This window comes from Microcaecilia unicolor, chromosome 1 (genome assembly GCF_901765095.1).
Source record: "Microcaecilia unicolor chromosome 1, aMicUni1.1, whole genome shotgun sequence".
In the NCBI taxonomy this organism is placed as follows: domain Eukaryota; kingdom Metazoa; phylum Chordata; class Amphibia; order Gymnophiona; family Siphonopidae; genus Microcaecilia; species Microcaecilia unicolor.
The window spans coordinates 516454443-516471336 of NC_044031.1; the positions used below are offsets into that span (position 1 = coordinate 516454443).

The window sequence follows — 16894 nt, forward strand, 5'->3', positions numbered from 1 at the left end:
CACCAGGTATCAGTTGGCATAAATTCCAGTGCTGAACTTTAGGTGCGAGAATTTGCACTAAGAGCTATTCTATAACAAGCGTTCATCGTGGGGCACCCTCTTTTTTTGGGGGGGGGGGCACCTTTTTACACGGTAAGAAAATAGTTGTGGGTCCTTCATGCTCACAGAAAAGAAAAGGGGGGGGAAGTATGAAATGCTCACTAATGCTAGCCACAGTAGAACGATCTAACTTTTTAATTAATCTCTGACCATTAAATAAGGCCCTGATTTTAGAAAACAGTGCGCTTTTCCTTCAGGTCTTCCGCATAATTATTTGCATCCAGGTTTTATAGCTAATACCTTTATTAGCATCGGATTTGTGTCTACTTGAGTCTTTAAGCACGGTTTACTTCTGCACTAGACTCCTTCCAGCATAGGGAATCCAAACGTGCAGAAACTTGTGTATACTCATATGTGTAGAGTCTAAACTAAGATCTGCACTGTCTCGCACCTTATTACATTTGCCCCTTGCCTCCTCCAGAATTACCCCTCCTCCAAATTTCTCTGTACATGTGTTCAGGCATGCCTGCCGTTACATGTTTCAGTGCACGCCAGTTTGCAGTGGTGCACAGAGGAAGCCAGTTGCACAATCGTACTACTCTCTAAGGCCTGGGAAAAGGAGAGTGGAAAAGGCCAGGCTTGGCCTTTGCAATAGTTTTTCAACTTCTGGATCATGAGCAACATGTGTTTGTTGTCGTTCAACGGGTTATTGCTGTTATTTACGAGCGTCGTTCAGTTTGAAAGTATTACATAATTAAAACTTTTCCAACACAAAGCTGCTGATGATCAATTTGCCACCGAGAAGGGCTAAACCAATTGGACAGCATCAGCCTGGGATGTCCCGCCCACTCATTTCTGGAGGGGGACACCAGGAAGTTCGGATCAAATCAGTTCACAGCTCTAAAGTGATGTCATCAGGGAAGTCCTACAGGGAGGAGGATTGGGACAGCAGCTAGCCAATGAGAGTCCATCTTCAGGGAGATGGGTGTCCTAGGATGTCAGCCAGCCAATAGAAGGAAGCAGCAGGATCAGCTGGGGGTGGAACCAAGCCTGATGCTTCTGATTTCTCACAGAAGAGCGGAGAGCGACGTTTTTCTCATTTTCCCAGCAGTCGGAGGCAGGGAGCTGCAATACAGGTATGCCCATCCAAAAAAAAGCATGCAATTTTCTTAGTGAATCCCTCTGTGTTTCTAAATCGGTAAAGTTTTACCGATTTGGAAATGCAGACGGATCCTTAACGGGACCTTTGTGCATTTGGCTCGGAGTAGATATAAGGGGTGGGGTGGGGTCTTTAGGCTTTTAACTACAAGCTGCTCAGTTTTGGCTTTGAAATGTTAATTATTGGGTTAATAGTAGCAGATGCCTTTGGGATGGAATAAAGATAGTAATATATTTTGCCACAAAGTGGCACTGTTGGATAATTTTAATTACGTAGGATTCTTTCTCTTTTTTTTTTTTTTTCAGCTTTTATTCATGGGTTAACCAGATTAAATCAACATCAGAGGAAAAAGGTGTATATGTGCCAGTTTCTAGCACGTATTGCAGAAGGCAAAAATCTTGGTAATTATATATATTTATTTTGTATTTTACTTTTCACTTGTTCACATTTCTTTAACTTTTTCATTTTATGTAAGGCTGCCAACTAGAACCAGATTCGCATGACAGGGTTGATCCAGGCCTGGGTTTACCCCATTGCATGCAGGGACTTGTAGTTCTGATTTTCCCCATTGCATTCCTTAAGAAGAGCAAGACATACCCCAACAGCAAATTTGTCCTACAAATTTGGATCCAGTTGGCAGCCTTAATTTTATGTCTTCTGTTTTCGTTTGCTTTTGGGGTTTTAAATTATTTTCTCTGAGGACAAGCAGGTAATGCCGATCCGGAGCTTATAACAAGCTTTAAACATGCTTTTGAGTGCGAGATGTGCTCCAGCACACCTGTGCAAGTGCTTTCCTGCCCACTTCAAGAGTGCAGGACCAGCAGTTCTCTTTTTTTCGCGGTCTGGAGAGGATGCGTTTATTCCCACTCCTCATAGCTGGTTTGGCTACCTTTTCCTTTTAGTTTTTTATATACCTCTGGGTTTTCTTCATTTTATTCCTTCCCCGTATCTTCAATTTATTTATTTTTCCTCTTTTTAATGTTTTCTTTCTTTCACAGCACTTGGAAGGCTACGTTTAGGCCTGAGCTCCATTCGGGTTTTTCCCTTTTCCTTTTCCTTGTGCTTTGCCCTTTTTAACACCATCGAGGCATTTGTTTTGGCCATGGCTGTCTTTCCTTTCATGAATGAAGGTTCCCAGTGGCTTCAAGCACTGCATTCTGTGCAATAGGACCATTTCTGACAAAGACCCCATTCTTAGTGTCTACAGTGTTTGGGGCCTTATCATACCCCAGCAAACTGTATTCTCTGTTTTCATATGTAGAAGAGAACACAGTTGGCCAGAGAGGCTCAGAGAGAGATTTTTGGCGCCAGGTCCGAAGTCTCGGCACTGGTGTCTATATTGGTATCTGGTGCGTCAGTCCCTATGGCTGCAAGACCCTTGCACACCAGGAGTGACCGTGCATCGAGTGGGTCTCCACCTCATTTGATGCTGGCTGCTATGTAGCACCCCCTCCCCCCCCGGGATCGATTGGCGTTGGACTCGACCACGAGGCAACGTGAGGACTCAACATCATCCTATTCAGCACCAGGGAGTGTTGATGCCAGGCATCAGAAGAAGCATTAACATTGATTCCCCTTGATGCATGGTGCCGGGAGCACCAGGGCACCGAGCATTTCCCCAGTCCCCGAGAGATATCGGCGCCAGGAGGACTGCTCCTCCTCCATACAGGAGGTGCCAATGTGTGGGTCCCCAGACAGGCAGGACCAGGCACCCACTTCGACCACACAGATTCAGCAGCCTGCTTCTACACCAACACCCTAGCCTTTCCCGATGTTGGCCCTCGATGAGTGCCTCCGGGCCTTGCTCCCTGAGCTTCTGATAGGGTTCTAGCAGAGTGCATCAGTGTCTGGGGTGCTTGCACTAGCCATGCCTCTTGTTTCAACTCTTCTCACCAGCCTCAGCAGGCTCAGCCCCGGCACGCTCATTCTCATCAACAGCATGTGCCTAAGGCCCAGACAACTCCCCAGTGAAAGCATGGTGCAAAGTTTTTACTGGCCCTATTAGAGCATGGCTACTGTAACAGTGCCATCCCAAGTGATTTGCTGGTCTGAGGGTTGCTGGTCTGAGGGAAGCTGAAGTTTTACAAAAAAAGGTGGCCCCTTGTAATCTCTGACCGGTGGGCTCTTCAAACAGTCCTTCTTAGTTATGCCCTGCATTGGCTACAGAGACCACCAGATTGTCCACCAAGAGCACATCACCTTAGCTCTCAGCGCAAGCAGGTGCTTGCAGAGGAAAATTCTGCCCTTCTCAAAGCCCACCAAGGGAATAAAGGAAGGGATTCTATTCCAGGTACTTCTTTGTGCAAAAGAAGACCGGGGGATGCTTCCCTTCCTAAACCTAAGGGGCCTAAAGTTCAGGATGGTTTCCCTGGGCACCCTTCTTCTCATGCTTCAGGAAAAAGATTGGCTATGCTCTCTGGTCTTAAAGAATGCTTATACTCACTTCCCCCATAGTCTGGCATCAGCCCTTCCTTCCCAATCCCCCACCCAGAAACACATCAGCATGAAATATAAAACTTTTTTTTTTTTTTTTTTTTAATCTGGGCAGTGCAGAGCCCGTCAGCATTATACATAAAACCTAACCAGTGCCGAGCCCTCCCCCCACTCAACTCCCCCCCACCAAAGTAATCTAATATTACACAGAAAAAGGGTTTTGTTTTGTTTTTTTACCTGGGCAGGGCTCTCCTGCAGAAGTCTACTGCGCTGCCTCGATGAGGCCCCAAATCCGTGTGCCACTACCAGCACTTCTAGCCTCTGCTCCTGCTCCGACGCACTAGGTACAGGATTGCTCCCGCTCTGCAGCAAAATCGGCCCAGGAAGTTGTTTATTGGAGCTCCGGCGCTGCTTATTTTTAACTTAGCTGCAGCCCCCCCCCCGATACTGTGCCGTGCCGCTGGAGAAATGTGGACACATCAGCCCCGGATGTCAGGCCGGCATCTGGGGCTGATGAGTACCCAGATTTCTTCAGCGGCATAACACAGCACTGGGAGAGAGGGGTGCAGCAGCTAAGTTTTAAAAAAGCACTGCCGGCCCGGAGCTCCAGTCCAAATAATCAACTTCCCGGGCCGATTTTGCTGCAGAGTGCAGACCGCCAGATTTCTCCAGAGTCCAGCAGCATAGCAGGGGGGACGGGGGAGGGGGCAGCAGCCAAGTTAAAAAAAAAAAAAAAAAAAGTAGTGCCGGAGCTCCAAATAAACAACTTCCTGGGCCGATTTTGCTAGAAGTGCTGCTGGCCGCAAAGGTAAGCTTGTAGGAGGTCCTCCCCTGAAGCCCGACTCTAGGTCAGCCCGAAAAACAAAGTCCTGATTGGTGCACAGGCTGAGACAGAGTGGGCCTGAGCTGAGATTAGGCCCACCCAGGCCCACCCGTAGCTACGCCCCTGGATCCTAATAGGATGGGGGTTGCCATCAGGAAATACACCATTTCCAATTGGCTGGCAGATTGCATTTCTTTCTGTTATGCCCAGGCGGGCTGACCCTTGAGGGTCATGTCAGGGCTCACAAAGTTAGAACCATGTCTGCATCGGTAGCCCACTTGAGGTCAGCCTCTGTTGAAGAAATTTGCAAGGCTGCGATATGGTCTTCAGTCCACACATAAACATCTTATTACTGCCTTGAGCAGGATACCTGATGCAACAGTCGGTTTGGACAGACAGTTCTGCAGAATTTAAGGATCTATAGTCCAACTGCACTCTCCTAGGCGCATTTTGTTCTGTTCCAGGCTGCACTGTCACTCAAATTGTATATAGTTTCAGGTTAATTACTTTTTGCTCTCGCCACTGCGAGGTTCAGTTCACCACTGTTGTTGGTTTTTGATCAAGCCTGCTAGCTAGGGATTCCCATGTGAGTATTATAGGCCTGCTTGTCCTCAGAGAAAGCAAAGATAATTACCTGTAGCAGGTATTCTCTGAGGACAGCAGGCCATGTATTCTCACATACCTTCCCACCACTCCTTGGAATTGTCTCCTTTTTTCTTATGCTTTATATTGTACTGCTGGTCCTATGCTTTCGCAGCGGGCAGGAAGACGCTCGTTCATGTACGGTGAGGCGCATCTCACGCTCAAAAGACCTGTTTTAAGCTTCTTACAAGCTCCAGACTGGCAATGAGGGCCTGTGTTACCCATCTGTAAGAATATAAGGCCTGCTGTCCTCTGAGAATGCCTGCTACAGGTAAGTATCTTCACTTTCTCTGAACTCAAGCATTTTACCAAGTCAAGAACATGCCTTTACTCTTCTTGCAGAGGTCTCTGAAAAGGGCAAAAACCTTTCACCATCCTGGTTCCTTTTATTTATTTATTTTTTTAGTAGTTTTATTTAATTTTTTTTTAATTTGTCCCTGGAAACAAGACATGCTCTTTCTTCTGTAGCCATGCACAGCATGGGAAACTGATCCTCTTATCTTAGGGCTTTTTTCAAGTTTATTGAAAAATCCAAATCAGCACAAATACATATAAAAGAATTCAACCATAATCATTTACATAAAAAAAAGAACCCGTACAACCCATAAGTCATGTGAAAGGGTTAATATTTTGATATTTTTAGCTGTTACTTTAGTTAGCTAAGGAAAGGCCCATAAGGGTAGACCACCAAGGAGTGCTTATTCTAGCCCTATCCATTGCTGTTTGCATTCCTTAATGTCACATTTTTCATATTGCAGTTTTATTTAATATACTGCTTATAACAAAGTAGCTAGACGGTTAACAATAAAATAAAAATTTGGGAATAAGAGGGGGAAAATACAAGAGGAAGCCTAGATTACAATTGTCTCATAAGGGAAATGGGTGCTTATTTGGTTTTATTTATTTCATTTATATTCCATGTTATCCCAATAGAGCAGGTTCAATGTGGCTAACTTCTTATTGTAATTAACAGTATAAAAAGTGATGCGGGATAGTATACATTAAGTAGTAATAACAACCCCCCCCCCCCTGTTTACAAAGCCGCACTAGTGGATGCCAGTGTGCTAATGCCAACGGCCCATACACTTTGAATGGGCTGTGTAAACGGGGGTGGGGGGGATAAATGACTGCATATTACAATATGTAATATGGAAACGAATGCTAGATGCAAAAAGGTAACAGTTTATAGTCCATGTATAACAATTAGAATGTAACTGAGAAATTGGAATAATTGTACAATTAGGGGTTTAAATTAATTATGATCATCCGTGAGAAATTGTTTAGACGGCCTAACCAGAGCAGGGCTGCACAGGTATTCACCTACCATCAGCTGGCAGACTGAGAAATACTGGCTGGCTCAGGGTTGCACAGGACCTTATAGGATGATGTCTCCCCATCTGCTGGTCAGAGGTCATATACCCACTTCTTGGGAATAGTGCAGAGAGATGATAAGCAGAGGATTCATGTGAGAGCTGTGGCTCGGAATTTAAAAGAAAAAGTCAGAATGCATGTTTTAGGGGTTTTGACTAGTCTTGGTCTCTGTGTCCCAGGGGTGTACACCCTGAAGTTTCAGGTCCCTCCCCCCTCCATTCAGAATTGTGTTTGTGCCTTGGCCCTCTCCCCCCCCCCCCCCCCCCCCCATGTACTTTGAAGGTTTCCTTGAGTGTCCCCTAGAAGAAAAACAAAACAGTGTGAGCTCAGCTTCAGGCTCTTCATAGGACTGTGGGAAGAACTTACTGAACAGTGGGAAGCACTTGTGCTGAGCACTGCTAAGAACAATTCAGCAGAGGGAAAAAGGTGCCTTGTGGCTCCTGCTAGCGGCCTTTGCTATGTGTGCGCATAATCAGGTTTTAGAGCAACTGGGTCTTCAAGGTCTGCTTGCAGTAATGAAAAGGTGGGCCGTCTAAGTGACACTGGACACGTCCACACACATGCAGCCATTTAAGTTTTTTTTTTTTTTTTTTAATACCATTATGTTCTAATTAGAGATCCTCTGTGTCATGAAACGCCTAGCACCCTCCTGGGGTTAGCCCTGCGGCCACCTAAAGGGTCTGTACCAGCGCTACTTAGGACCATCTGGTCCTGTGCACGTGCTCTACACCGGCATACCCTCCAGCCCACCACACTGGGTTTTCTCTTAACTTGCGGGTGGGAGACTCACCCAGAGGCATCTCCCCAGTGGTTTCTAGGGATACTGGAGCCACAATCCCAGAGGTCCCACAGCTCTTAGAAAACACCCACAGACCCAAAACACAAACCATCAGGATTCTTAGTCAGTCCTGGACAACAGAGCTAATAAACTGATAGGTTTATTATCAGAAAAAAATGGAACGGTGAACAGTGGAAAAAATAGATGAAATTAACAAACAATAACAGGTAAAATAACTGGTATCAACATTAGAACCAACTAGACATTTTTATTACTACCTGAGGAGTTCAGGAATATAACTGCTCACAGGTTTTGAACAGGGTCTCAGTATAGAGATCTTTACTCTCCACACTTCCTCACCGAGTCTAAAGATTTCCAGCATATTCTGGCTAGATTTTTGAACTACAGGGCCAATCAAAGCCCAGAGCATTAACACTGAGAGGTTTCTGGCCGATAGCATTGAAGGGTTACTTTACCTCAAGGCTTAAGCTGGAAAGAAATGGTCCAACAACCTAAAAGCAGAGGACAGACACCACCTGCTGGCCAAACTAGAGAAATGCACTGGGGAAAAATATGCTGTACAGTCACATAATAAATCACAGACATAAGTCCCCTGTTTTGCCACATTCTGTGTCCATTCAAATCCATTTTGAATTCAGTCACAGTTTTTGTCTCTACCCACCTCCCTAAGGAGGGCATTCCAGGCATCAACCACCCTTTCTGTGAAAAAGAATTTCCTGACATTACTCTTAGTCTGCCACCCCGCAACCTCAATCCATGTCCTCTAACCCCTTCTCTGGAAAAGATTTCTTTCTACATTAATACCTTTCAAGTATTTAAATGTCTGTATCATATCTCCCTGTCCCTTCTTTCCTGTAGGGTATAATATTTTTTGTTTTGTTTCATTTGTACCCCACGCTTTCCCACTCATGGCAGGCTCAATGCGGCTTACATGGGACAATGGAGGTTTAAGTGTCTTGCCCAGAGTCACAAGGAGCTGCTTGTGCCTGAAGTGGGAATCAAACTCAGTTCCCCAAGACCCAAAGTCCACCACCCTAACCACTAGGCCACTCCTCCACAGGTCTTCCAGTTTCTTCTCGTATGACTTTTGGCGCAAGCCCCATATCATTTTTGTCACCTTCCTGTGGACAGCTTCAAGTCTTTTTACATCTTAAGATATGGCCTCTAAAACTGAACACAGTACTCCAAATGGGGCATCACCAATGACCTGTACAGGGGCATCAACACCGCTTTTCTTCTGCTGGTTACACCTCTCTAAACAGCCTAGTATCCTTCTGGCTACGGCTACCGCCTTGTTATTTTTCCTCCTTTGGATCCTTGGACAGTTTTATCCCAAAGTCACTCTCCCTGACTGTGCATATCAGCCTCCCACCTCCTAGGGCATACAGTTTCCTTGGATTTCTATTCCCCAAATTAATCCCTTTACTGTTCTTTGCATTAAATATTAACTTCCAAACATTAGACCATTCTAACTTTTGAAGATCTTTTTTCATGTTTTCTACTTCCTCCGGGGAGTCCACCCTTACAAACTTTAGTATCTTATGCAAAAAGGTTATCCTTACTTTTTAACCTTTTGGCGTAGCTCACAAACATATTTTACAGAAGTGGCCCCAGCACTGATCTTTGAGGCACCCCACTACTCACCTTTTCTTCCTCCAAATGAACGTCATTAACCACCACTCTCTGGCATCTGTCTGTCAACCAGTTTATAATCTAGTTCATCCCGTTGGGTCCTAACTTCAACCTGTCAAGAGCCTCCTATAAGGAACCTTTTTTTTTTCTTTTCTTTTCAAAAAGTTCCTGCAACATGAATAATAGAAGACAGGAATAACCATTTTTATGCAAAATGCTGTTTCAAACTTGATCCTTTATAACTGTTTATAATTTGATGATTGTTTATACAGTACAACCTTGTAAAATAATTCATATTGTAAAGTTTCATATTGCTGTATATAGAAGATTTACTCAACATTTTCCTTTATCAGAAGATTTATAACTATAACTAGTAAAAAAAGGCACGTTTCTGACAGAAATGAAACGGGCGCTAGCAAGGTTTTCCTCGGAGTGTGTATGTTTGACAGTGTATTTGACAGTGACGGTGTGAGAGAGAGAGAGAGAGAGAGAGTGAATGTGCGAGTGTGTGTGTGACAGAGAGAGAGTGAGACTGTCTCCTCTCTCCCCTGCCCCCCCTCTCCAGCCACCCAGCGAGTCTCCTCTGTCCCCTGCCCCCCCTCCAGCCACCCCGTGATTCTCCTCTCTCCCCTGCCCCTCCTCCAGGCACCCACCGATTCTCCGTCGCTCCTTTGAAAACCCTGCCCGTCTGTAGCCTTTCCTTCGAGTTTGTTCCCTGTGAGTCCCGCCTTCTGATGTCATTTCCTCTTTGCGCGAGGGCAGGTCTCTGAGGGAACGAACTGGAAGGGTAGGCTACAGACAGGCAGAGACTAGGTGGGTTCCTGGAAGGGGGGGCAGGGGAGAGAGTAGAATCACTGGGTGGCTACGGGGGGGGGGGGGGGGGCAGGGGACAGAGGAGAATTGTGTGGCAATGACGGTCCAGGCAGGCGGGTTGGGCATTTGTTTCAGACCATTGAAAAGGTGTGAGCAAAATCCAAATAAAAAATACAGAGATGTTTGTGGATATTCAGTCAGCATAACTTTTTCATATATATATATATATATATATATATATAATTTTTTTTTTTTTTTTTTTTTTTCTCCGAGGACAAGCAGGCTGCTTGTTCTCACGACTGGGTTGACGTCCACGGCAGCCCCCACCAACCGGAACAAAAACTTTGCGGGCGGTCCCGCACGCAGGGCACGCCCACCGCGCATGCGCGGCCGTCTTCCCGCCCGTGCGCGACCGTTCCCACTCACTTTTTTATTCCGCGCTGGAGAGAGACGTGTTATCGTCTCTCTCTCTGTCAGCCCCGGAAACCGGATCGCGGCCTAGCTGTGAGTTTTTTTTTTTTTTTCTCTTTTCGTGCGCGTTCGCGCCTCCTTTCTTTCCTTTTTCTGTTAAAAAAAAAAAAAAGAAGTTTGTCCCTTCGTCGTCTTTAGCTGCGGGGGCGCCTCGTTGCGGCCTTGTGGCCGCGCGGTCGTTTCTTTTTTCGGGTGTGCTTTTCACCGCCACCATCGACGACTTTGACTTCGCCAACGCGATTTTTCCGTCGATGTCCTCAAAGGTCCCGAGTGGATTCAAGAAGTGTGGTCGGTGCGGCCAGCAGATCTCGCAAACCGATACCCACGCTTGGTACCTCCAGTGCCTTGGGCCGGAGCATAATACCAAGACGTGCACCTTGTGTCTCGGCTTGCGGAAGCGGACACAGGTGGCGAGGCAAGTTCTTCGGGACCGTCTTTTTGGAACTTGCGCCGGCCCCTCGACGTCGATGGCATCGGTGTCGACGGCTGGATCTTCGGTACCGGTACCAATGTCGACGAAATAGGCACCGACGATGGCACCGACCCCAGGAGTACAGGTACCGTTGGCCCGCCGGTCCAGCGGCGACGGCGGGGGTGAGCGGCCGTGTGGGCAATCGGCCCCGGCCACTCCCTCTACCCAGGGCCATCGGGACCGAACCCTGTCAGACCCGATCCCTCGAGGCCGGGGGGGTTCTACCTCCTCTTCATCTCTGCCGCCGAGCGCCGATGACGGGCACCGAATTCCAGAGTGGTACGCAAGATCTTCCGAGAGTGGGGCACTCCCTCGGTGGACCTTTTCGCCTCTCAGACCAACCACAAGCTGCCTCTGTTCTGTTCCAGACTACAGGCACACGGCAGACTAGCGTCGGATGCCTTTCTCCTCCACTGGGGGACCGGCCTCCTGTATGCTTATCCTCCCATACCTTTGGTGGGGAAGACTTTACTGAAGCTCAAGCAAGACAACGGCACCATGATTCTGATAGCGCCCTTTTGGCCCCGTCAGATCTGGTTCCCTCTACTTCTGGAGTTGTCCTCCGAAGAACCGTGGAGATTGGAGTGTTTTCCGACTCTCATTTCACAGAACGACGGAACGCTTCTGCACCCCAACCTTCAGTCTCTGGCTCTCACGGCCTGGATGTTGAGGGCGTAGACTTTGCTTTGTTGGGTCTGTCTGAGGGTGTCTCCCGTGTCTTGCTTGCCTCTAGAAAGGATTCCACTAAAAAGAGTTACTTTTTTAAGTGGAGGAGGTTTGTCGTTTGGTGTAAGAGCAAGGCCCTAGAACCTCGCTCTTGTCCTGCACAGAACCTGCTTGAATACCTTCTGCACTTATCAGAGTCTGGTCTCAAGACCAACTCAGTAAGGAATCACCTTAGTGCGATTAGTGCTTACCATTATCGTGTAGAGGGTAAAGCCATCTCTGGAGAGCCTTTAGTCGTTCGATTCATGAGAGGCTTGCTTTTGTCAAGGCCCCCTGTCAAGCCTCCTGCAGTGTCATGGGATCTCAACGTCGTCCTCACCCAGCTGATGAAACCTCCTGTTGAGCCACTGAATTCATGCCATCTGAAGTACTTGACCTGGAAGGTCATTTTCTTGGTGGCAGTTACTTCAGCTCGTAGAGTCAGTGAGCTGCAGGCCCTGGTAGCTCATGCTCCTTATATCAAATTTCATCACAACAGAGTAGTACTCCGCAGTCACCCTAAGTTTCTGCCAAAGGTGGTGTCGGAGTTCCATCTTAACCAGTCAATTGTCTTGCCAACATTCTTTCCCAGACCACATACCCGACCTGCTGGATGTCAGTTGCACACATTGGACTGCAAGCGAGCGTTGGCCTTCTATCTGGAGCGGACACAGCCCCATAGACAGTCCACCCAATTGTTTATTTCTTTCGACCCCAATAGGAAAGGTGTCACTGTCGGGAAACGCACCATCTCCAATTGGCTAGCAGATTGCATTTCCTTCACTTACGCCCAGGCTGGGCTGACTCTTGAGGGTCATGTCATGGCTCATGGTGTTAGAGCCATGGCAGCGTCAGTGGCCCACTTGAAGTCAGCCACTATTGAAGAGATTTGCAAGGCTGCGACGTGGTCATCTGTCCACACATTCACATCACATTACTGCCTCCAGCAGGATACCCGACGCGACAGTCGGTTCGGGCAGTCGGTGCTGTAGAATCTGTTTGGGGTTTGAATCCAACTCCACCCTCCTGGACCCGATTTATTCTGTTCAGGCTGCACTCTGTTAGTTGTTCTTCGCAGGTCAATTTCTGTTATGTCCTTGCCGTTGCAACAAATATATATATAACAAATATATAAGCAACAAATTCCCATTGAATATTGACCTCTATGGACCTGACTTTCTTCGGCTAAAGTGCAGCATTTAATCACATGCATATATACGTGCTATTAACATGGTTAAGTTGCACACGCAAGTGTTGGTGCATAAATGCCAACTTACACTAGTGCACTGCAATTTGGTGCCATTTATAGAATTGCCCCATCTCCTCGTTCTATATTCTAGCGCAAATATTTTTGAGCTTAATGTGCAAAATTGTGTACACAGCTTATAGAATACTACCAGTTACACATATAACTTAATTGGCTAATTAGGTGCTAAGTAAACACTAATAACCAATAATCAATTATTGGAGTTGGCACTAATTGACCCTAATTTGCAGTTACACATGCAACTGCACTTAGACACTGTTTTATAATGTTGGTGTCTAACTGCTGTAGGAAGTAACTACAAGAGGGGCATGGGTGGGGCAGGAGAATGCCAAGCAAATTAACCCACTAACCTTCAACATAATGTCAGTTATGTGCCTAATTGATAGCATTTAAGCACACGCATTTACAACAGTTTGACATGGCGTAAGTGGGCATGCCTCAAGTTAAGCGTGTAAATTGTGATTCACGCTAGTAATCTATAATGGCAATTTTGTAATTGCAGGTATAGAATTTGCTCTTAGTGTGCATCATCCTAGTGCCTAACTTTAGCTGACCTTTATAGAATTATCTCCTATGTGTATAACAGCTTGTAATTTAAAAGAAAAAAAAAACAGACATTTGGTCAGTGTCAGCCATGATTGCATAAATCTTTGATAATATTGGACCCTAATTTTTTTATCATAATTTACTTGGTTTTGTTTTTCTTTCTTTGAAGATGTCCATTTTGAAAAAGATGAGAAAATTACTCCATTAGAATCGGCGCTTTTGATTTGGGGGTTATTAAAAAAGCTCCAAGTAGAAGCAGATACACTCCATGAAGAAATTCAGCTTTTAGTTCAAGTTCAGGTAAGGATGATAATCTGTCCTAGAGCTCTCCTCTCTCTCCATTTTAGTAAACTCTGCAGCTATAAGACTCGTATACCAAACCTCAACAGACTGTATGAGAAGAGAACGTGCATATACTCTGGAAAGTAGGTGCAACAGAACTATACCCCAGTATGGTTGCATCCCATATAACTATACAGAGCTATATGGATGCGACCATACAGGGCTTTAGGATAGGAAGGGCCAAAAAGGTGGAGGAATAGCACTGTATGTGAAAAATAATATCAGAGCAGTTAAAATGCAGGGGACCAGGGGAAAGGAATAAATTACTATGTGGATCATCCTGGAAAGAGAAAATAGAACCTGTATCTACATGGGTGTTATCTACAGACCTCCAACACAAATGGAGAAGCTGCACAAGGACCCGATCGAGGAGCTTGGAATGAAAGGGGAGGTGCTGTTGCTGGGAGATTTCAACCTGACTGATGTAGATTGGAGCATCCTGTCTGACAAGCATCCACAATCTCTCTGCTTCTTTCCAATTCTGCAAAGTGCTTTCCTCAGATAAATGATGACAGAACCCATGAGGGAAGGGGCAACTGGACCTAGTGGTCACAAATGGAGAAAGTGTTTCCAGCATCCAGGTGAATGCCCACCTAGGCCATAGTGATCATCGCTCAATATGGTTTGATATAAGAGCAAAAGCAAAGTGTAACATAAGAATAACCATACTGGGTCAGATCATGGTCTATCTAGCCCAGTATCTTGTTTCCAATAGTGGCCAATCTATGTCACAAGTACCTGACAGAAAGCCAATTAGTAGCAATGTTCCATGCTACCAATCCTGGAGCAAGCAGTGGCTTACCCCATGTCCATCTCAATAACAGATTATGGACTTTTACTCCAGGAAATTGTTCAAACCTTTTTTGAAACCTAGGTACACTGATTGCCGTTTCCACATCCTCCAGCAAAGATTTATAGAGCTTAACTGTTCTTTGAGTGAAAAAAATATTTCCTCCCATTTGTTTTGAAAATATTTCCATTTAATTTTTTTGTGTCCTCTGGTCTTTGTTCTTTTGGAAAGAGTGAAAAATCAATTCACTTTTACCCGTTCTACATCACTCAGGATTTTATAAACCTCAATCATATCTCTCCCCCCCACCCCCCCAAGCCGGCTCTTTTCCAAGCTGAAGAGCCCTAACCTCTTTAGCCTGTTCTCATATGGGAGGAGTTCCATCCCCTTTATCATTTTGGTCGCTCTTCTTAGAATCTTTTCTATTTCCGCTATATCTTTCTGAAATATGGTGACCAGAACTGAATGCAGCACTCAATACTCAGTTTAGCACTGGGTCACTCTGTTCCCAGAGTGAAGAAGCCCACATAAGGGCTTGGCATGTTAATAAAGAAATGATATAGGCCACACGGGTCCGGTCGGTCCTGGCTTGGAGTTCAAAGGTGTAATGGCAAGGACAAATCAAGGTCAGGTATACATATAAAGTAGCTCAAACAATGACTTTATCTTGTTGAGCAGACTGGATGGACCATTCAGATCTTTATCTGCCGTCATCTACTTTGTGTATGTTACTATGATCAACTATTTTTACATTACATTCATTGTTTTAATCATGAATTGATAGTGAGTGCGACAGGCAGACTAGAAGGACTATTCAGGTTTTTATCTGCCATCATTTACTATGAAATACTGTGTGTAGTTTTGGTCACCACATCTCAAAAAGATATAGCGGAATTATTACAGAAAAGGGTGACAAAAATGATAAAGGTGATGGGATGACATCTATGAGGGAAAGGCTAAAGCAGCTAGGGCTGTTCAGCTTGGAGAGAAGAGAGCTGAGGGGAGATATGATAGAGTTCTATAAAATACTGAGTGGCGTGGAACGGGCACAGGTGAATTGCTTGTTTATGCTTTCCAAAAATAGTAGGACTATTGGAGCACACAATGAAGCTACTAAGTAGTAACTTTTAAAACATACTGGAAAAAATATTTCTTCATTCAACATGTAATTATATTCTGGAATTTGTTGCCAGAGAATGTGGTAAAAGCAGTTAGCTCAGCAGGGTTTTAAAAAAGGTTTAGATAGTTTCCTAAAAGTGCCTTGGGCTCGCCCATCGCCCAGACGCATGTAAGTTGTGTCTTAGCTTGAAAAAGCGGACACAGGCTTCGAGACAAGCTCTTCGGGATCGACTTTTTGGAGCTTCGTCCGGTTCCTCGACATCGGTACCGGGGATGGCATCAACTTCAGGAGCGCAGGTAATGGCTGTCCGGAGACCATCACAGGCTGGAAGCAGTGAGCCGTCAAGTGGGTCTCCACCTGTCTCGAAGACCCCTGCTGTGCAGGTCCACTGGGACCGACCACTCTCCGACCCGACCCCGAGGAGGTGTGTGGATTCCACGTCGTCCTCGTCGATACTGAGGAGTATCGATGATGTGCATCGAGCGAAGGCGCAGAAGCATCGTCATCGGTCTCCTTCCAAGCACGGTACCGGGCGCTCCAGGGCGTCAAAGGATTTGGCACTTGTGAAGCACCGACGCCGGGAGGAACACTCGCCCTCCATTCAAGAGGTGTCGGTGAGTCAGTCTTCGGGCAGCCCGGTACCGCCTCCTCAACCTCCACAGGTTCTGACGCCGATTCCTGCGCCGACCCCGCAGCCTTACTCGACAGCGACTCTAGATGAGCGCATCCGAGCCATTCTTCCAGGTCTTCTGGAAGGGTTGCTGCATCAGTCTGCTTCGGTACCGAGGGTGCTTGCGCCCTCCGTACCGTCGATGGCAGCGGCAGCTGGCTCTCCGCCTGTGGTGAGGTCTCCGACGCCAGTGCTGCCTGTGGCATCGGCATCGGCTGCCACCCAGGTTGACATCGCTGGAGGGAGCTTCATCGCTGCTGGCATGGGAGTCGACTTCTCGACATCGCCATCGAGGACATGGTTCCTCGGCGTCGAGACGGGCCCGGTTTCGGACTGCAGTTAAGGAACTCTTGTCCGATACCGATGAGGATGCCTCGTGGGATGAAGGGCAAGATACCAGGTTTTGCTCTTCTGAGGAGTCTTGTGGTCTTCCCTCTGATCCTACTCCTTCTCCAGAAAGAAAGCTTTCTCCCCCGGAGAGTCTTTCTCTTCATTTGTCCGGGAAATGTCTGTGGCTATTCCCTTCCCTGTGGTATCTGAGGATGAGCCCAGGACTGAGATGCTTGAGGTTCTTGACTATCCTTCGCCACCTAAGGAGTCATCCGTGGTTCCTTTGCATAATGTGCTGAAGGAGACACTTATGTGGAACTGGATGAAACTGCTAAGTAATCCCACCATTCCCAAGAAAGCTGAGTCCCAATATCAGATTCACGGAGAACCTGAGCTGATGAAGTTGCAGTTACCTCACGACTCTATGGTTGTGGATTATGCTCTCAAGAGAGCCAGGAGTTCTAGAGACT

At 46.4% G+C, this 16894-nt stretch overlaps 1 protein-coding gene across 1 annotated transcript in view; it reads left to right on the forward strand.

The window, feature by feature from the left end:
* TERF1 (telomeric repeat binding factor 1) overlaps nucleotides 1-16894 on the forward strand; it is a 127901-nt gene that overhangs the window by 9084 nt on the left and 101923 nt on the right. The window contains exons 2-3 of the mRNA XM_030189658.1: nucleotides 1504-1599; nucleotides 13342-13472. Of these exons, the coding sequence (XP_030045518.1) occupies nucleotides 1504-1599; nucleotides 13342-13472 (227 nt within the window). The remainder of the gene's footprint in view (nucleotides 1-1503; nucleotides 1600-13341; nucleotides 13473-16894) is intronic.